The sequence below is a fragment of the Molothrus ater genome, chromosome 4 (genome assembly GCF_012460135.2).
Source record: "Molothrus ater isolate BHLD 08-10-18 breed brown headed cowbird chromosome 4, BPBGC_Mater_1.1, whole genome shotgun sequence".
In the NCBI taxonomy this organism is placed as follows: domain Eukaryota; kingdom Metazoa; phylum Chordata; class Aves; order Passeriformes; family Icteridae; genus Molothrus; species Molothrus ater.
Window position 1 is genome coordinate 12,687,111 of NC_050481.2, and position 21,555 is coordinate 12,708,665.

Consider the following 21,555-nt stretch of genomic DNA (forward strand, 5'->3'; position numbering starts at 1 on the left):
CTCCAGTCAGTGCTGGGGCCAAGGAAGAGGAGGCAGGGAGGACATGGAAGCACAAGAGACATCTGAGCAGGAGACAAAGCACAGGGCCAGTCACTAACCTGACTCATAAGGAGTCCTTAGGCCAGGGTGTGAGGTACCACTCTTCAAATTTGGGACTTAGCTGTAGGTGGCTGCATGAAACCTACTCACATGGACTCCTGCTGGGCACCCATGCATGACCAGAGTTTGGGCTAAGCTTCAGTTGAGTGTTGTGGCCAGAAAGAGAACTGAGGAGCTTGGGAGGCTTGGTGCCTCAATTCTGTCCCTGGTGTTCAGGAGATGAAGGCTGAAATCCTTGCTTTTGCATATGTTTCTTTATGCCAAGCAGAAGATTTGTAGCCATAGAAGACATAGAACAGAACCACAGCCACACATGGAGTACTGCACAAGTTGCCTTGCCCAGTAATTCCTCTGGGCTCTGAGACCCTGGACTAGCTCTGGCAAAGCAGGAATCACTACAGTCTCCCCTTCCTTAGAAGCAAGTGTACTAAGAAATAGGCTGCAGAAAAACACTGTCATCCCCTGGACAGACTTTTGTTCCAATTTTTGGCTTCTAGGAGAAGACAAGCATCTTGTCTGATGTCTCCTACTGAAGCCAGTCCTTCCCTAGTCTAAGAAAAGGGCCAAGTCATCCAATGTTGACTTTTCTCCAGGGTATTTTTAAGCTTTTTTCTGTGGAGTCACTGGACTGTGACTCCTTTGAGCAAGAATTCAAGTCATGAAACAGAAGAAATGTGGAAGGTGGGTAGAAAGAGAGACTGAGCTGGGTGGGAAGTTAAGAATGCTTGCCAGCCATACAAGAGACAACTGGTAAGTACCTGCAAATTTGTAAAGTACTGATCTAGTGAGTAGTGAGTGCAAACATTTTGGCTGGTATGCTGCTTGCTCTGACAGATCTTTTGAACTTTTCAAGTATCTGTATTTTTAGACTTTTGGACTCCTCACTAGGTAAGAATAGGCAAAAATGAACATAATCAAAAAGCTACACAGATGTGGCTTCAAGTGTCTCACATGCTACAGGACTGTCACGGTAGCAAGAGGGCAATATACACCTCAAAAAGAAGCAGGGATGCAACCCTGCTTCTTTTTGACTTGGTTTTTAAATGGAAACCATGCCTAAGTATTCTTTGAATGGCTTATAACCTTTTTTTTAATGTCTTGAATTTTTTGAACCCCCTTTTTTTCCATTCCTGTCTCAGCTACAGGAGTCTTGCACTGTGAATCACAAGAACTGAAGCTGGGAAGTGTCCTGTTACATGAATATTCCATGAGCAAAAAGGAAAACAGTTGTGTGTTATTTAAGCTGTCAACAGTGCTTCTACCTGTTGCACGCTAAGAGCAGGAGGGGCTGGGTGGTGAGGGCTCTCCCTTTTCTGAAGAACCTGTTTACAGAACAACTTGAAAGGCTCAGGTGAACCGATTCCAACTGTGCCAAAGGTGGCAGTGCGTTCAGGCCTGCCTGGGATGGCTGTGGGCCAGCAGTGCCTGCAGCAGGAATTGCACAAGTGGTGCACGGATCCTCTGTGCTCTGGAGGGGTCTTTGACCTGTGTGTCAGCAGCTGCTGCTCTCTTGGACCCCAGGCCAAAGACCTTCAGGGATTTCACCTCCTGTGCCATCAGAGCAGGCCCCTGGCTTGTGATGAGGAGCTGTGTGAAGGCTCGTCTGGAGCCTTCCCCTGCAGCCCCTGCCCTGGCACCACCTTTAAGCCCTGGCCCCTGCATGGGTTTCACTGCCTGGCCCTGTACCTCACTGATCCTGATGTGGCTTCCCCATGTGGCTGGGGACTGCCTCATCCCTGCAGTCTGGGCTGGTGTTTGGCAGACTCTGGCTGATCCTTTCAGCATTGCAGCACGTACTCCACTGGTACTGGACCTGGATACCACTCTCATTGCTGAGAGACACCTTTGGGTTAGAAAAACGTATTTATTTGTAATATGGAGTTTTGATGGTGCTAATGCATAATTGATAAATGTTGTAATTAGGCATTACATTACAAATAAGGCTGTATTATTTCAGTAATACAAATAATTAATTCAACAATGCTCATTATAAATGCACACAAAACTCTAAGTGTTCATTAGAGCACATTTTTTAAACTTAAAATTATTAAGTGAGATGAAACAGGCCACCCACCTCCTCTATAAATTGCTTCTTGCAAGATGCTTTTGCTCAGGGATGAGTCCAGATTAACATGTTCTCAGGCAATCCCTTTGCACTCAACTAAGGAGCTGTGTTGTCCCAAACACAGGCTTTGTGGGCATCCTGCCTGCCCCAGCACAATGAGACAAAGGTGATGGGATATACATTCAAAGCAGCCCTTCTGGAGCTGCATCATTTCTTTGCTCTTATGCAGCCTGCTATTATTACACCCTGTTATTCAGCTGTGTTCCAGCTGCAGGTGTGGGATAAGCCCTTAGGTGTGCTTGGGAATGGTGGCCTGGAAGCACCTGCCTGAGCTCTGTTTTGAATCAAGGCAGCTGAACTACGCTCAGCACATGTTCTCTTTTCACTGGTGCCTCTGGGAAATGAGAATCAATTCTTGCTTTTCACTGTGTGCTTCTCTGCCCAATGACTGCATCAAACTTTGGAGTGGTCATCTTCTTCAGAAGGTTCAGGGCACGTTCTGGAAACACCCTGGAAGAGACAGTAACATGAAATTAAAAGTGGGATAGAAACTTAAATTATGGGAAAAAGTGTCACTGCAGGTGAGGGAAGAGCTGGTCTGGCAGCAGAATGCATGCACACATATGAACTGAGACTATGTACTAAACTGGGCATTATTTCCATAGCTCTCACCAATCTCTGACTAATTAAAGTCCATTCTCAGCCTTTTAGGACAGTTCCAATGCCAGGTATCTGTGGGCAGTATGTGAACTGCAGTATTGCTGCAGGATCCAGGAAGTTTTAATATTGTACAGATGTAGGTGAGTATTACATGTCATACTCTGAAAAGCAGTAGGCATGTGGAAGGATGAGATTTTAAAACTGAAGTGCAGTTTTCACTCCTAAGATTCCTCCTCTTAAAGAGCTTTGTCTCTTTATCCCCCTGTCCTAAATTATGACCAAAAAAGCGAAGTTATTCTAAGTGCTTTGACAGCATCAGTTTTGACTTGCCTATGCCTCTGCAGACCTGCACTCTCAACAAGCAGTTCTTGGAGTTGCAAAAGGATTTAAAATATTTCTACCGCTGTCTGGTGCTTGGTTTAGCAAACAAGAAACTACCAAGTGTTTCATGAGATATTATAGGATTTAACTGAGAATCTAACTTAGTTGTTAGGATGTAAATTCCAGATTTGGAACTGGAGCTCTGGTAAAAACACCTCCTCAACAGAGCAGCTGCACTGAATAATTAAGTTGTGTGGGAGGATTAATCTTGCTTTACATACAGAGAGCAGTACAGTTCTTTTGAAGCAATGTTCTCAGCCTCTGTGTCCTCAGTGCTGACATAAAGAAACAAACACTAATAAGCAGCAGGTCCTCAGCTCTTTCTGGAACTTCTGCTGACTCAGAGGTTACAAGTTTGAACCTTGTATACTCACGTAGTATTTTTGTTTCCACATCCATTGCTTTGTACTTACATTTCAGAAAGCAAAGCAATGTTTAGCTGTGGTGGAACAAAAACCATTTTCTGGTTGGTCACTATTCCTTCCATCAAAGCCTGTACAACTTCTTCAATCTCCAAAATCTTTCCAAGCCTACACAGGAAAGCAAACATATAAGAGCTGCAGTGATAAAAAGGAGTGGTACCAGGTGATCTAGGAGGCTTCACAAATGTACAAACTCAGGTAATTCAAATGCAACAATTACATGGGTTAAAGGACATTGCAGATTTTCTTTAGTTAATGATACAAACTGTTGTTATACAGCCAGCTGGAACAGAGGCCTAAAGCTGGGGATAATATGCAGTGTCTTACTGCAAAGAAGGAAACCCAGGAATGCAGAATATTGAGAGTTACCTTGTAGTGGGGTTTTTGACAAATCCAGTGTTTATAAAAACCGGACAAAGGCACGTTGTTTTTATTCCATCCTTTCCAAGGACAGACAGCTCCTCTGTCAGAGCTTTATGAAATCCAACTGTAGCAAACTTGCTTGAGCTGCAGGAAGGGAGAAAGTACAAATGAGAAGGCAGAAATCCTATTTCCACCTTTCTACCAATGCAAATGGCCTAAACCATCATCTGCCTCTTAGTTGCTTGGGTGCTGTTTAAGGTAACGGCTAGGGGATGGGTGAGGGCTGGTGCACCTCTGCTCTACCTTGTATCCTAACCCATACCCCTTATTTTCACTATGTGGTCTCTATCCCTCTATCCCTTTACCCCTCTTTCTGCTCCTTGCTATGTGAAGACAAAACCCTCCAAATAATATAATCCATCTGAGAGACAGGGCAGGGACTATTCTAACTTTGCCTGTGCCAGAGTGTAGTGGTGGATTAGATATTGAAACTTGTGGATTAATTGTGCAATGTATAGCAGGTATCTCAAAAAAGGGCACTTTAGTTGCAAACAGACAGACAAATATTAGGAATTCTTAGAAAACTGCAACTGAAGCACATCAATCCATGGACATCTTGTTCTTTTGCATGAGAGAAGATTCCTAAAAGGAATGTAGCCTGAATCTCTCAAATTAGGAAGGATGAGCAGGGTAGAAATGGAGATTAACCTGCTACTGTTTATTGTACCACACAGGAGCATCTTGTAACAGTTTTGTGTGAGTTTTGAAATAGAGAAGCATTATGCAAGCAGAACTGAGGAACAACTTGCCATGGAAATAGGTATGGGCCTGAGGTTTAAATCAACTTCAAAAAAGGAAAACCACAGAATCAGTTTATTGATTGCTATGGATTTGGCAGCATAATCCCAGTAAAATCCCTGGCTGAAGAGTTCTCACATTGCTGAGAGTGAGTGACTCTCTAAGAAGGAGTATTCCTGGGAGAAGATTGTTCTAAGAAGGAGTGTTCCTGGGGAAGACTGCTGCAGCTGGAGCTGCCATTATAGAAGGCTGCATGTGATGCAGGATGGCAACACAGAGTCTAACAGGTTTTTGGTGCCTGCACCGTGATTTTCCTGGCACCCTTCAAGTAGAAAAGTAATCTGATGTCAAGATGGCAGAAGGTCCAGGGGAAGGTCAGCAGGGAGGACCTCATGGTGGGAGGCTGTTATAGGATATCCAGCCAGGACAAACAGGCAGATGAGGTGCTCTCCAAGCAGCCAGTAGAAGCCTCATGGTTTCCAGCCCTTCAACTTGCCAAATGTCTATTGGAAATACAACACAGCAGAGACGAAGCAGCCTAGGAGGTTCCTGGAGTGTTTGGAAGACAGCCTCCTAACATAGCTGGTAAGAGAACCTACTGGAAGAGGTGCCCTGCTAGACCTGTTGTTTGTGAACAAAGGACTAGTGGGTGATGTGGTGGTTGGTGGCAGTCTTGGGCAAAGGGACCACGAAATGTCAGTTTTAAATAGTGGGGTGAAGTAAAGAGGGGCACCAGAACTTCCACCTTGGATTCTGGTGGGCAGATCTTGGCCTTGGTTAGGACACTGATTGAGAGTCAGTCCTGAAGGGTAAAGGGGTCCAGGAAGACTGGATACACTTTAAAAAGGAATTGTGAAATATTCAAGAGCAGCCCATCCCCATATATTTGAAAGACAAGTGGTCAGGGAAAAAGACCAGCCTGGTTAAACAGAGAACTTAGGCTGGAACTCTGGGGAAAAAAACCAATGTATTCTTTCCAGATGGAGGGTCAGATAACTTGGGAGGACTATAAAGATGTTGCAGGGAGATCAGAAGGACCAAAGCCCAACTAGAACTTGGCCTTAGAGACAACAAAAAAGTTTTCTACAAATACAGCAAAAGGAGGGTCAAGGAATGTCTCCATCATTTGTTGAATGCAGAAGGTAGTGTAATGACAGTGGATGAGGAAAAGGCAGAGGAACTTAATACGTTCTTTGTCTCAGTCTTTAATATTGTCCAGTTGTCCCTCAGGATTCTCAGCTCCCAGAGCTGGAAGTTAGTGACAGAGAGCTGAGGGAAGGGCCCGTAACCCAGGAGGAGATGGTTAGTGATCTGCTGTGCCAATTCAACACTCAAAAATCTATGACCTTTGATGGGATCCATGTCAGAGTAATGAGGGAACTGTTGAAAGAACTTGCCAAACCACTTTCAATCACCTACCAGCAGTCCTAGTTAACTGGACAAGTTTCATCTGTCTAGCAATTAGCAAATGTAACACCCATCTACAAAAAAGTTTGGAAGGATTATCCAGAAAATTGCAGGCTTGTAAGCTTAACCTTGGTTGTGGAAGAGATCATCCTGTGTACCATTACAAGGCACATACAGGACAACCAGGGGATCAAGCCCAGCCAACATGGATTTTTGAAAGGAAGGCCCTGCTTGACCAGCCTGATCTCCTTGTATGACAAAGTGGCCCACCTAGTAGATGAGGGGAAGGCTGTGGATGTGTCTGTCCAGGGTCTATCTAGACTTCAGTAAAGTGTTTGACATCATCTGCCACAGCATCCTCCTAGAAAAACTGAGTGATTGCAGCTTGGGTGGGTGGACTCTTCAATGGGTAAAAATCTGGCTGGATGGCTGGGCCCAGAGTGCTGTGGTGGATGGAGATAAATCCATTTGGCAGTTGGTCACTAGAGGTGCTCCCCAGGGCTCCACCCAGGGCTGGTCCTGTTTAACATCTTTGTGGATGATCGGGACACAGGGATCAAGTGCACCCTCAGTAATTGTGCAGAAGACACTGAGTTGATGTGCTCAGGGCATGGAAGGCTCTGCTGGAGACCTGGACAGACTCCATCAGTGGGCTGAGGACACAGCTGCAGGAAGCTCAAGAAGGTGAAGTGTCAGGTTCTGCACCTGAGCCATGCAATGAGACAGGCTGGGTGAGGAATGGCTTGGGACAGAAAGGGACACCTGGGGTGCTGGTTGACAGCAGCTGAACCTGAGCCAGTGTGCCCATGTGGCCAGGAGGGCTGATGGCACCCTGGCCTGGATCAGCCAGCAGGACAGAGAAGTGGCTGTTCCCCTGTACTGGGCACTGGTGAGGCCACACCTCGAGTGCTGTGTCCAGTTCTGGGCCTCTCACTTTAAAAAGGACATTGAGGAGCTGCAGTGTGTCCAAAGAAGAGAAACAAGGCTCATGAAGGGTCTGTAAAACATGTCTTATGGGGAATGGCTGAGGGAGCTGGGTTTGTTTAGTCAGGAGAAGAGCAGGCTCAGGCCTCATGGCTGTCTGCAACTCCCTGAAAGAAGGTTGGATGGAGGTGGGGTCAGTCTCTTCTGCCATGCCCCCAGTAAGAAGAATACAGGAAATGGCCTTAGGCTGAGACAGGAGAAATTCAGATGAGATGTTAGAAAAAAATCTTCTCACTATTAGGGTGATGAGGCATTGGAATAGGTTCCTCATGCAGGTGGGGCAGTCACCATCCTGCAGGTGTTTAAGAGGCATTTGGATCTAGCACTGGGTTGTAGCATCCCATGAACTCTCTCCCCTCAGTCAATTCCCAAGTCCTCTGCCCTGGCAACGGCGGTGACTAACAACCATAGAGTCATCCTCCTGCTGGGAAAAGACAGACTCCCACATGGACTTTCCCTGGTTTTTCCTTTCCCTGTCCCCTCACTGGCTTGCTACCATGGCTGGCTGCCCCCCCCTCCTCTAGAGACCAATGCCCTTTGCCCTGCCTTTAGCTATGCCCCCCACCCCCTTCCCTTCTTAAGCTGCCTGCACCAGGTGGAGAAAGGGCGCGTGGTTGTGCTCTTTCTTACTGGGTCCCCTTTGGCCATACTCCACTGGAATACAACCTTGCAAAAAAGAGCCTTTCTTGCCTCTCTCACTGAGCCAGCTGTGGTGAGTGTTGTGTAGGGATCTGACTGCATTGCCCGAATGTTAACCCAACCTGCTTTTCTACAGGAGAGGTTTGTTGGGGACAGATAATAGGCAGCAGCACCCACCATTCAACACCTGCATTTTTACTGGATGATGAGGTTTAGGGGTTACAGTGGCAGTACTGGCTGGATGGTTGGACTGGATGATCTTAAAGGTCTCTTCCAACCCTGATGATTCTATGATTCTATTTTTACACTCTACGGTCAATGCCACAGTGGTAAAAAGATCAAAAGCTCCTCAGTACAGGTTTACTTGACAACACTACAAGAAATCACAGAATAAATAAATTCTAAGAAGGAGAAGGGAAGAGGATACCTTTTTCACTAAGCAAAATCTGCATTGGTGGGGAGAGAAAACAGGAGAGTCTTTCATTAGTAGATGTGTTAGGTGACTATTCTTTCATACAAACAATGCTCATGATTCAGTCAGAGCTAATTACTTGGTACTTGCCGATGGAAAAGATGCAATTAAAATTTTTAAAAGTTAAGCAAGCTGATTTCAAAATGACTTACCAATATGCCACCATGAAAGGAGTCACAAAATGACCTGCTGCTGAAGCCACCGTGACAATGTGCCCATAGTTGTTGTTCATCATGACTGGCAGGAAAGCTCTCGTGGTCTTGGTAGTCATTTAAACCAAGAGGCAAAATGCAGGGGACAGGAAGGAGGAAAAGAACATGGTTTTCTAGGCATACTCAGCGCTGACTCTCAGTGTTATTCACCAGGTGGCCAAAGCTATCCCTAAAGCTATGAGCTGCACAGCACCTCAGATTCCCAGAGCCACAGGGATACCTGCTCTCTGACCAGTGGTGCAGCTGGCAACCTGCTTTCCAAAGGCTGCAGCAGTTGGCCATAAACAGGAAATGGTTTTTACATCTTTCCTTTGCTGCTTTTAAGGTTTCAGGTGTCAGCAGAAATGCTGGCAGGGTCTCAGCCCCAGCACACACAATGAACCACTTGTCAATCTATGGCTTCTCTTTTCTTCTGCCACAAGCAAGTACTGCTGAAGCCCTCCCACCCTGTCAGCCGCACGGCACCTCTGACAGAGCCTTCTGTGCATGCTGCAGATGAGGCTGTCACCAGCCAGCTCACATCAGCAAGAAGCCATTCCAGTTTCCCAGCACACAGTCTGCTTGGGTGCCCCTGTGCTGTAACAGTTCATTTGGTAATTTCACTGCTAATCATGGCTGGTCTAGATATGCGTCCTCACTGACACTCCCAAACAACTGCATCTATAGATGGTGGTGGCCCTTACCCACATGTGACCCAGAATGTTGACTTCAAACATCCTTTCTATCTGGTGGTCCTGAGTCGAGAGAAAGTCGGCAGCTGTAATCACACCAACATTGTTCACCAGGACAGTCACATCCCCAATATCCTTCTTCACCTTATACAGAGAAAACAAAAGCCCAAAATTGTGTCTGTCACTCAGTAGGAGGAAAAAAAAAAGTAAGGGTGGGGAAGATGAACCATAATTAAATTCTTAAGATTGCATCTTCAAGGGAGAAGGAGATCATGCCACATTTCCAGATGTGGCAGGAACTTTGCAGTAGAGCCATGGAATCTGCTTTAGATCTGATTCTTCCCCATTCATTAATGTCAGTATTTATTGTGTTCCACAAACTGTGCACAGTTTGGACCATGTAGTCACAATTGGTGTGGGAAATGGATTTGTAGAGAGTTCTCAGGGCCTGACAGAAGGTCCTCACAGTATGCATCCATATGCAAACCGAGACAAGAAATGCTGACTTAGAAATGCCATGGAATAGGACAGATATTGTTGAGAGAGAAATGGAGCTAGAGAAAAGTTTCAAAAGATGGCCTTGCAAATAAGACTAGATACTTTGGAGAAATAGAACTATGAATCGTGCATTGTATTGGGACCCACGAGGGGTAGTTTTACATGATGGACTTTAAGCATCTACAGCATGGTGTGGCAAAAAGCTGATAGGTCAAGAAACGCTTCTAGTGTATTGTAATTAGGAAATAGTTGGCTTCTGATTGTGATGCTGTGAATTATAACATCTGTATTGTCTCACCCTTCTCATAAGACTGAAAACGGAAAAAAAGTTTTTAAAACGCCTCTCAGTTGCCCCATCTCTGGGTCAGGAAAAGGGTATTCTCCAACACTTGGGACCACAGAGGTACAGACTGTTTTGAGGCAGCTGGGCCACAGCCATTACAATAAAATGTTTCATATGTTCTCAGTGCTATGTTCCTTCAGAGGCTGCAACCCTAGAGAGCAAACTTGGCAAGAGGATGTGATATGCTGGAGCCTCCCAAATAGGATGAGACTGGCTGTGATCTTGGAAATGCTACAGCACTCTGTGTCCAGAGAGCAGTGAGGAATGGAGAGCTTCCAGGGGCTTGCAGGATTCATGTGCAACACGTCTTGTCTAGTTTTCCTGCCTTCTCTGGAAATCAAGCATGGTTGAGAAAGCCTTTGGCCATGCCCCTGCTGCCCTGTGGCAGCAGCTCTCTGGCCACAGAGAGCAACAAATAACTTTCCCAGGCCTTTCTGGAGAAGACTGTGAGAAGATGAGAGAAAAGAATGAGAAACAATTCTTATCTTCACTTGCTGGACCTGCTATTGTGAACATGTGGAATGTGTTACTGAGATTTGTTTACCAAAGGGTGGTTTCTTAATTAGCCAATAGCGATGGTGTTTGGATTGGAGGACCAGATAGGTCTAACTGTATCATAACTGTCTATAAAAGCAATGGTTTTCTTAATAATTATAATAATATAATAAAGAGATTGATCTGCCTTCTGTGAATCATGGAGTCAATGCTAATTATTACCCGGCTGGGGGCCTGTTGCAACGAGACTGCCCCACCTTGTCTGCAGCGCTGTAGATCTCCTCCCGTTTGCTGCAGTCCACCATGAAGGTTTGAACAGTGGCTCCCAGCTTCTGGCATTCTGCTGCCGTCTCCTCAATGCCGTGCTGGAAGAGGCAAAGAGAAAGACACTGTGCACAGCTGTCCCCTCACCACAGCTGAGCAGCAGAGGCTGAAGATGTTCCTGGATTGAGCAACCACTGCCCAGCCCCTGAACAGTTCATCGCTACCCAGGGAAAGAGCTGTAGATGGTTTTGCTGAGAGGACAGGCATTTCAGCCTTAAATTTAGGATCTGCATGTAGTGACAGGCAGAAAGGTAGGGTGGGCAACAAGAGTGGGTTTGGCTTGGTAAGGCAGACAGAGCAAGGCTGCAGAAAGGGGGCACACGCTGCCTATCACAGCCCAGCAGACAGCACTGTGAATGTAAACAGCTCGTAAAATACAGGCCTGGCTGACACCCTGAGATACAGAAACTGGCTCTATGTGTTTCTGTATTTACATGCTGGGTGTGAGAAGAGAGTTGCCCTCCACAGTTCACAATGTACAAAGATTTTAATTTCAGAATGACCTTTGATACAAACAGGTCAGAAGCTCCCTGAAGTCATTACTTCAACTCGTTAAGCCAGAGCAGAAGTGACTTTGTTGCATCCCCTGTTCCCAGGTGCCAGAAGGCCATGCCAGTGGAACCTGTGCAGTGAAAAGCTCTAGGTCATAAATAGCATGGGTCAGCAGTCCCTCTGTTGGGTGACTGGGCAGCTGTCCTCAACATCAGCTGCTGTTTAATGCTGAGAGCCCCCAAGAAGGACCCCTTGTCAAGGCACTTGGGTTGGAGGAGCATACTCCTAAATCCTCTGGAATCCACAGCCTCCCTTGATACTGTATTTCAGTTCGTGCTGACACCCACGCTTACAATCTACTTCCCAGCTCTAAAGCCAGGTGTCGCTCGCTACTAAATTCATACCTAAATCTCCCCATTCCATCCAGTGAACATGAACAATTTTCTGTTTCATTGCAGCCCTGCATGCACTGCAGCCGTGCCATGCCTCTTCCCACCCCTCCAAAGTCTGGTCTTAGGCATAATGGGTACCATTAATAGACACTGAAAATGTTCAACATTATCTTCCCTGTTTATCCATCCTCTCACTCAGCTTGCCTCAGGTTTGATGTATTTTTGTTTGTGGAGGGCTGAATTCTGTTTTGCAGCTTCATGATGAACTCCTTTGCTAACCCACCGTGTCAGAAACAGAAAACACAGCCTCTCACCCACCCTGCTGCACCCACACCAGCACTTGGCCTGGATTCCTTCAGAATACTATGCTCCATGTTTGTATCTGCCCATCTTCCACTTGCCACGGCGTTTTTCCAGTCCATTTAAATAATCTGAAATAAAGAGCTTGGGCCGGTGTAAACATTTAGAAAGATGCCATCTACGCGTGCAGCTGCCCAGAGAGCAGCCGGGCTCACGTACAGCCCAGCACAGGGATGCTGCTGGTGAGAGTGCAGAGAAAACACACCTCCCAGCATTGCACAGAAAACACCCGAGGCTACGGAGAGAACAATGAAGGCAGACCTGCTGCTCTTTGCAAACAGCCTTCTGGTATCAGCGGGCTTTCTCGGCCAGCCCAGGCAGCAGCTCCACCAGCAGCTTCCCGAGCACTTCTTTCCCTGTCGCAGGTGCTCTGCCGGGTGTTGCCTGCTCCCTGCCGAGTAGCACCGAGTGACTGTGGGACCAGAGCCCCACATCCTCTGCTGCACGTGGGGCCAAATCCTCTCCTGGCGCTCAGCATCCCAGCCGCAGGAGCCAAGCGGGAGCCGATAGGAGCGGGCTGGAAGGGGCTGGGCGATGAGGGTGCAAAGTGGTGCTGCCCTTCTTACGCCCCTAAATGCCCCGTGGACTCGGAGGTCACACGGAGTGAGCACATGAGTGTGTCCATTACCTTATTGATGTCCCACAGGACCAGCCTGCTCTGGCGCTTGGCGAACTCCAAGGCGGTCGCTCGCCCGACGCCATGGCCAGCGCCCGTGATGAGCACCAGCTCCCCGGCGAGAGACTTTCTCCTCACAGGCACGAACAGCTTCACAAAAGCCTCCAGGTAGGAATAGAGAAGCGTGGCCAGGAACAGGAGAAGCTCCAGAAACAGATTCATTGTTTTCCTGGAGCTCTTTCGAGGACCGAACTGCGCTGGAGCCGTCAGCGCCGCCCGCCCCACAGCCTGCCGAGGCCACGCCCCGGCCTTCGGCGCCCAATCAGAGCGTGGCTGAGCGCGGCGGCGTGTCTGTGGGCGGTGCAAGGCCGTGGGCGTGTGGGGGCCCGGCCGCGCGGGGCTGGGTGCGCCCCGAACCGCGCTGTCGGTTCCTCTTCCGGGTTCCACAGGGGAGGGACAGTAACATGGAAATGGATACTCCTAGCTTGGGATAAGGTAGTTGATTAAAGTAAAAGATATAAAAGAGGAAAGGTTATTTTCTACTTCCCCGCGGGAAGCAGGGCTTCCGCACGCACATCGGTCGCTCCGGAAGCCAAACACTGTAAATAACGAATGCCCTCCATTCCCTTCCTTATGTTTTATGTCTGAGCTGACGTCATGTGGCATAGAATAACCCTTTGGTCGGTTTGGGTCAGCTGGCCTGGTTCTGTTCCCGTCCAGGATCTTGCTCACTGGTATGGCTGGGAATGCTGGGACACAGCAGTGATGCTGTGGGAGCGCTGCCCAGCGGCAGCCAAACACGGGTGTGTCACCAACCCTTTCCTGAGTGCCAGTGCACGTCCTGGCACTGCGGGGCTGCCCTGGGGACGGAGCTCCGCCCCAGCCAGAGCCGCAGCGGGCGCTGCCCTTGATGCCGCTCCCGCCAATGCGGGGCTAGCTTGTAGCAGCGCGGGGCGGCAAGAAGCGGGATCAAGGGGCGGGATCAAGAAGCGGCATTCTGCAGCGGGCTGCCTCGCATCGCAGGGCAAAGCCCTAGCCCGGCCCGGGCCCCGGGGCCGAGGCGGAGGCGGGATCGCTCGCGGTGCGGGCGCGGCGGCGCCGATGCCGCTGCCGGCCGGAGCTCTGCCTCGGGTGGTGGTAGTGCTCTCGTTCTCTGTCCTGCTGAGGGCCCGGGGCGCTGCCCAGCGCCGCCCCGCCCACAGGTACGGCGGGCTGTGGCGGTGGCGGAGCCGTGGGAGCCCGGATCGCGTCCCGGTGTCGCTGCCAACGGTCGGCGGCCTCTTCCGCCGGGAGCAGCCGCTCATGGCTCGGCCGAGATCCCGGGGCTGCCGCACACCCCCCTGCCCGACGAGGGGGAGCTGGGCCGGAGGGTGCGGTGTCCCTCAGGGTGTCCCTTTGGGGGAAAGGCAAGGGGAGCTGTCCCTTAAAGTGACGGCATTATTGGAAAGTACAAGAGCGGGTTTGCCCTTTCCCACGTCTCTTTTAAAGGTTTTTGTTGTGAACTTCAGGCATTTCGTGAGTTGAATATTAGGAGGAATTTCTTCTAATTTCTTTAGACGTTGGAATGGGCTGCGCAGGGAGGTGGTGGAATCACCATCCCCAGAGGTGTTCAAGGAAAGCCTGGACGTGGCGCGTGTCACCACTACCATGGTCGAGGCGACACGACGGTACTTGTTCACAGTTTGGCCGTAATGATCTCAAGGGTCTTTTCCAACCTAATTGATTCTGTGAAAGAGCTGAGTCTATTCCATTTGCTGTATTGTACTTTAATGACTGGGGATTAAAGAGCATGTTATATTAAAGAGCATGAATGAGATGTTTGGTTTTTTTTCTTTTAGTAATTTATCTGCAAGCTGTTGGTCCCGTCTTCATCCTGTAAACATGTTCAACAGTTATAATGTGAAGTTCCACCACAGAAAAGCTCTCACCTCCCCATATCCAGGATCACACATTGAGCGTAGCCAAGTTCCTGAAGATAAAGTGGGCTGGCTGACTGATTGGGAAGATTATAATCCTGTGGAGTACACTGCAAAGTCTGTCTTGGCCAGACCCAATTGGGCAGATCCCCAAATCAAGTGAGTAGAAATGGTGGCTCTTTTCCCCTGAGAACATGAAAGCAGGAAATAATAATGAATTGAGTTAACAAGATCATCTTAAGTGATGTGTAATTCTACAGTGATGTGTGAAAATTAAGATTAAGGAAAGTGGTAGTTAGAGAACTGAGTACTTTGGATTGTTGTGAAGGTCTTTGATACATGATTTTACTGAGCTGATGATTGAGACTGGAATAATGGACAGCTGTTGATGCTGTGCATATGTTTCTCTGTGTTGTGAGCTAAATAAAAATCTAATTCTTCTTAAGAATTTGGAAGAACATTTTAGTGATACACTTGTTTGTTTATTCATGGTTGGGATGCAACATGAAAAAAGAAAGTGTAATTGTAGGTTTTGAAGGGAGCGCTCTGACTCAGGAAGTGTGAAAGGTTGTGATACACAGATTTTTTTTGTGACTGTGTAACAATGTGGGTGTCAGTTCTTCTGTCTTGAGTAACAAGGGATAAGACAAGAGGAAATAGCCTCATGTTGTGCTAGGGGATGTTTGGATTTGATATTATGAAAAATTTCTTCACCAAAAACTTTATCAGGCACTGGAACAGGTTGCCTAGGGAACTGGTGGAATCACTTTCCCTGGAGGCGTTTAAAAGATATTTGGATGTGGCACATGGGGGCATGATTTAGTAGTGGGCTTGGCAGTGCTGCATTGAACTTGGTGATCTTAGGTGTCTTTTCCAACCAAAATGATTCTGTGATTCTACACCTCTGATCTTAAACAAAAATACTTTTGAAACACTTTGTCTAAGTGAAGATTGAGAGAGATGCAATATTAAATAATTTAGTTCTGCACTTTTCCCTGCAGACCTAAATACAGAGGGACTGTAATCAGAAAAGCTTAGGACTTCATAGCCTCCTTTAGAAAAGGGAGGGCCTGCAACTCCAGTTCTAGTAAAAACTGCTCATCAACACACAAAGGGGTGCTGCTGGTCTGATGGCTGGCATACAAGCTTTTGTGTTTTCTAATTTGTCTCTGTTAAATTCTTATTTGCCGCACAGTGATGAAGGTTTTTCTCCCAAATTCAATGAGAGAGATGGAGAAGTGGAGAGGAAGAGTCTGAATGGTTTGTATGTGGTCGAAAATGGGAGACCCCGGTGAGTGTGGAGCTTTTGTTTGTATATTCATTTCAGTGGTGTAGTTTCAGTGCTCTTACAGGTCCATCAGTTCCAATACATGGTACCTACTAGGACAAAGCCAAGAGAGAATAATGGAATTTAGTTTGAAGAATCTAAGTTGGTGAATGAGAAAAATGTGTTGTGTCTCTTGCCCTTTAAAGCATGCATGTGCTTTAACACAAAATATGTGTTGCTGTCCTTCCCTTTTTTGTTATTTAATCTTGATCTGTGTTTTTTTGAGTTTGTTTTGGTTGGGGTTTTTTGTTTGTTTTTTTCTTTTTTTTTTGTAGAATGTTTTGAATGTGGGGAAATAAATACATTTAATGTGTTAAGGGTTTGAAAATTTAGCAGAAAATAAATTCCAGCTGGTCTTCAGAGATCAGAGGAGCTGGGTATGGCTGGGCTTAATTTCCAGTTGGAACCAGTTCAGGACTACATGAGTCATGTACTGTGGCATTTATTTCAGCAATCCAGTGGGAAGGACTGGCCTCACTGGCCGAGGATTGTTAGGGCGCTGGGGACCAAACCACGCTGCTGATCCTGTTGTTACCAGGTAAGGGGCAGGTAACTGCAAGGTACCCTGCAGTAGAGAAAAAAACATGCATTTTGCTTCTTTTCTGCTTCTCTGGGCAGGATATTACTTTTCATGGCCCTTTTCTCTGTTTGTTTTCTGTTTGTAAGCCCATTCTGCTTTTGTTAATGCAAGAAACACTAACTTGACTTAGTCTATGACAGGAGGAGGTAGGATTAGGATGCTCTTTTTGTCACTGTATGCTTTGTTTTGATGTGCTTTTCCAGAAGGATGTGTGGGTACGTGCTAACCATTTTACACAAAGTATTCAGAAAAGATTGTGTGGTTAACAGAAGTGTGAGTTAGAAAGTGCCATGCTGAAGACAGAAACATTGTGGAAAATCATCCTGATGCATTTCACTTCTTCCCCTTTCCTGAAGGATGCCAATGCTACTGAATTGCTTCCTTGAAAGTGAATGCTGGAATTTTTTAAAAATTTATTTATTTCTTTTAATTTTTTTTAGACAGATTTTTGCTCTGCCTATTGGTAGTTCTTAGTTCTTTACTCAAGGCAATGGTGACTGTGTGGCTTTGTCCTGGTGCTGCTGCAGCTTGTGTGACCATTCTGTTCCAGCAGAAACATTCTCATCCTCTTAGTATGAATTAGCACAAGTGCAGCTTGGACAGCTTTCAGAGGAGCTGCTGCTACCAGCTTGGCTGCAGAAACATGCCTCATGGGCATTTTCTGCCCTTTTGGCTGAGGAAAACCCTCATTGTTCCGTCCTTGGTTGCAATTCTGCTGGATGGGTAAGACCAGCCTTCGTTCTTTATTGGACAAGGGAGGGAACTACAGATGAGGAGAAGGCAGAAGTGCTTAATGCCTACTTTGCCTCAGTTTTTAGTGGGAAGATGACTTGCCCTCAAGACACCTGCCCACCTGGAATGGTTGATGGTGTCAGGGAGCAGGATGGTCCCCCCCATTATCCAAGAGGAGGCAGTCAAAGAAGTACTGAAATGCTTGGATGTTCATAAATCTATGGGACCAGATGGGACCCACCCCAGGGTAATGAGAGAGCTGGCAGATGAGCTTGCAAAGCCACTCTCCATCATTTACCAACAGTCCCGGCTCACTGGTGAGGTTCCGGATGACTGGAAGCTGGCCAATGTGATAACCATTCACAAAAAGGATGCAAAGGAGGATCCTGGTAATTATAGACCAGTCAGCCTGACCTCAGTACCTGGCAAGATAATGGAACAGTTTACATTAAGTGCCATCACACAGAATTTACAGGATGGCCAGGGTATCAGATCCAGTCAGCATGGGTTTAGGAGGGGTAGGTCATGTTTGACCAACCTGGTCACCTTTTATGACCAGGTAACCCGCCTTGTGGATGCAGGGAAGGCTGTAGCTGTTGTTTATTTGGATTTCAGCAAGGCCTTTGACACTGTCTCCCACAGCATACTCCTAGACAAGCTGGCAGGCCGTGGCTTGGACAGGAGCACTCTTTGCTGGGTTAGGAACTGGCTGGATGGCCGGCCCAGAGAGTGCTGGTGAATGGCGCTGCATCCAGCTGGAGGCCAGTCACCAGTGGTGTCCCTCAGGGGCCTGTGTTGGGGCCAGTTCTGTTTAATATTTTTATTGATGACATGGATGAGGGTTTAGAGTCTTTCATTAGCAAATTTGCAGATGACACTAAGCTGGGAGCGTGTGTCGATCTGTTAGAGGGACAGAGGGCTTTGCAGAGGGACTTGGAACGGTTGGATGGATGGGCAGAATCTAATGGGATGAAGTTCAGTAAGTCCAAATGCCGAGTCCTGCACTTTGGCCACAATAACCCCCTGCAACATTACAGGCTGGGGACAGGTGTGGCTGGACAGTGCTCAGGAGGAAAGGGACCTGGGTGTGCTGCTTGACAGCCGGCTGAACATGAGCCAGCAGTGTGCCCAGGTGGCCAAGAAGGCCAATGGCATCCTGGCCTGTATCAGGAATAGTGTGGCCAGCAGGAGCAGGGAGGTCATTCTTCCCCTGTACTCGGCACTGGTGAGGCCACACCTTGAGTGCTGTGTCCAGTTCTGGGCCCCTCAGTTGAGGAGGGACGTTGAGATGCTTGAGCGTGTCCAAAGGAGAGCAACGAGGCTGGTGAGGGGCTTGGAACACAAGCCATATGAAGAACAACTGAGGGAGCTGGGGTTGTTCAGCCTGGAGAAAAGGAGACTCAGAGGTGACCTTATCACTCTCTTCAACTTCCTGAAGGGTGGCTGTGGTGAGCTGGGGGTCGGTCACTTTCTCCGGACAACAACAGACAGAACAAGAGGACACAGTCTCAAGCTGCGCCAAGGGAGATACAGGCAAGAATTAAGGAGGAGTTTTTCACAGAAAGAGCGGTCAAATACTGGAATCATCTACCCAGGAAGGTGGTGGAGTCACCATCCCTCAATGTGTTTAAAAAAGACTGGATGTGGCACTTGGTGCCATGATCTAGTTGAGGTGTTAGAACATGGGTTGGACTCAATGATCTTAAAGGTCTCTTCCAACCTAGAAATTCTGTGATTCTATGATTCTGTGATGGCATTTGTTGGTTGCCTCAGCTGTTCATTCTCTGCTTTGTTTGTCTCCACACAGGTTGCAGTGTCTTGCTCTTCCTCTCTCAGGCCCAGGTGTCAAGAAGCAGCAAAACATGTTCTTGTTTATCATTTTCTGCAGGTGGAAAAGGGATGGAAGTGGCAATAAAGTTGCTCATCCAGTTTCTGGCAAGAACATCTTGCAGTTTGTAGCCATCAAGAGGAGAGACTGTGGGGAGTGGGCCATTCCAGGGGTAAGGGCAAAGCTTCAGAGGCAGCTGGCATTTCCCTGCTGGTGAAGCCATGAGACAGATATGGCACACGTGTGATGCAAGTGCATGTAATATACTAAGAGCTAGGAGTTAAAATGTGTAGAATCTGAGGGATGGCATTTTTTTTTGTTTGTTTGTTTGTTTCCCCCCCTCCAAGGGAATGGTGGACCCAGGGGAAAAAATCACTGCTACTTTGAAGAGAGAATTTGAGGAGGAGGCCTTGAACTCTCTGCAGAAATCCCCTGAGGAGAAAGCAAAATTGGAGAAGCAGCTCCAGAAGCTGTTCAGCCAGGAACACTTTGTGGTGAGCTCTGTGTCTCTCGTGGTAGCCTTTTGAGCTGTGCATGTAACTCATAGCTGTATAAAACCTGAAGAAGTGCAGGTGAAATGAAAGTGTGTTGTGATGCTCATCTTCTTGGGGTGTAGGAAATTGAAGGGACTGTCGAAAACTCTGTAAGGGCAAATGTCTCAGAAGGAAAGAAAAAAAGGATGACTGATTCCACCTTGTTTGTTTTGACACTGAGCTTGTTCTGGTTTGTTTGGGGCCTTATAGGTGTACAGAGGATATGTGGATGACCCTCGTAACACTGATAATGCCTGGATGGAGACAGAGGCTGTGAACTATCATGATGAAACAGGTAAATATCTCCAGTCATGCTCTTCGTTGCCTTTTACTCCATATGTTGGTTTGAAATTGGGGCTGTTGTTGAGCTGAGAATGGCAGTGAAATCAGGGGAGCATGAAAGTCAGGTGTAAAATATGGGACTAGATTCTTAAATTGATCTGTTACCTTGGACTCCCATTTTTCACCTGTAAGATAAATCAGTCTACCTAGATGTTTCTGATGTGTTCAAGCCAGAGACTTCATGCAATGACATTTCCACTGAATTTGGGATAGTAGGTGCCAGTTGTGAAGTTTCACATGTCACTGGTCCTAGATTTATTTGTCCCCAGAAGTAGTGAAGATAGTGTATCTTTGGCCTCCGTTTCCAATACAGAAGAGAAAAGCATTTCCTTGGTTGTAGTTTATGAAGTCCTGAGATCCTTTTTAAAAACAGAGTGAAAACTTAAAGAAAAAAAGCAATTCAGAAGCAAAGGCATCCCCTTTTAAAAACTAGTTTTTTTTATTTTGGAGCCTTCAGTAAAATTTTAATTTTTTTTCATAAGTGTATATAAGTTTCAGAATTCAGTTTGTCCTGTGGAATAGTATGTGAGAAAAGGAGCAGTCAAATATTAGGCAAACAAGCAAAAACCCAGGCAGATGTATTGGCTAAACTTGGGTTAATAAGTACACATTGTCATGATGGTTTCCAGTAACTTTTCATGCTGCTGGTGATATCCTAGGAACGATGACAGGGTGTTAACACCATTTCTGCCATTCAGATTTGCCTTAAAATAGTGCAAGTCTGAAAAAGGTTTCTGGCAGAGATTCAGTGAGAGATTTAGTTGTTTTTTGTCTGAGAAGCCTTTGAAGGTTGCTGCCTGTGAAGGAGCATTGTGGAAAGGCAGAACTAATAGGATGTGAGAGGGGAAAAAGCAGGAAGAAAAGATGCAATAGTGTGTTCTAACTCTTGTTTTGTGAACAGGTGAGACAATGGATAACTTGCCTCTGGAAGCAGGTGATGATGCTGGAGTGGTGAAGTGGGTTGACATCAGTGAGAAGCTTGAGCTGTATGCGAGTCACAGCTACTTCATCAAGCTGGTGACTGAGAAACAGGGAGCCCACTGGAGTGAGGATCCTGGCTCTGAGTGCCACAAGTGATGGAAACTGGGAACTGACAGAGTCTGAGAGGAGAATGTTTTCCAGCCTTGAAACAGATGTCCTTGTCACCCTCAGTGAAAATTCTGTGAAATTCAGCTGGGAGAAACACCGGACAGTGATAAACAGAGGCTTTTTCAGAGACTTCAGACTGCTTCTTTTGATTTCTTAGCTAGTGTGAAATGAGAAGAATGTGGAGCTCTTGCTTTGCTTTCTTGGCTTCATTATTTGCAGCTTTTTCATAATGTCTGCAGATCTGCATGGCAGCACTGGCATTCTGACTGGTGGTAGTTCACAGGCTCTTTATTTTTGCAATGATTCCTTTCCAGGAATATGAATCCCTCAGGAATGAGAGACTTGTAGGATAACCTGAATAATGACTTAAGTGCTGCATAATAAAGTGAAATTTCTTTTCTGAGTCATTTCACTTAACATATCTTTGCAGGGATTTTCTACTTTGAGTGATTAGTTTTCACATTCAATTACTTTTAATTTACAGTATGGCTGGGATTCACATCTGAATGTGTGAC

General features: G+C 46.8%; 2 protein-coding genes across 3 annotated transcripts; one reads left to right on the forward strand and one right to left on the reverse strand.

Annotated features, from left to right (window-relative positions):
- Positions 1-1,943: 1,943 nt before the first annotated feature.
- LOC118685836 (17-beta-hydroxysteroid dehydrogenase 13-like) lies at positions 1,944-12,979 on the reverse strand. Its single transcript, XM_036381528.1, has 7 exons — positions 12,706-12,979; positions 10,767-10,874; positions 9,186-9,317; positions 8,443-8,549; positions 3,997-4,134; positions 3,619-3,735; positions 1,944-2,674 (listed from the first exon to the last, which is right to left on the reverse strand). Exons 1-7 carry the CDS (start codon positions 12,913-12,915, stop codon positions 2,587-2,589), a joined length of 900 nt encoding a protein of 299 aa, XP_036237421.1. The 5' UTR covers positions 12,916-12,979; the 3' UTR covers positions 1,944-2,586.
- A 712-nt stretch (positions 12,980-13,691) lies between these two features.
- NUDT9 (nudix hydrolase 9) lies at positions 13,692-21,447 on the forward strand. 2 transcript variants are annotated; one of them, XM_036383112.1, is made up of 9 exons: positions 13,692-13,895; positions 14,250-14,360; positions 14,532-14,768; positions 15,805-15,900; positions 16,388-16,474; positions 19,137-19,248; positions 19,424-19,570; positions 19,820-19,904; positions 20,853-21,447. In XM_036383112.1, the coding sequence occupies exons 1-9, from the start codon at positions 13,795-13,797 to the stop codon at positions 21,026-21,028; spliced, it is 1,152 nt and encodes a 383-aa protein (XP_036239005.1). In that variant the 5' UTR covers positions 13,692-13,794; the 3' UTR covers positions 21,029-21,447. The 2 variants fall into 2 exon arrangements, with proteins under 2 accessions (XP_036239005.1, XP_036239006.1); XM_036383113.2 differs by lacking the exon at positions 14,250-14,360 and having other exon boundaries at positions 13,695-13,895.
- The last annotated feature ends 108 nt before the right edge of the window (positions 21,448-21,555 follow it).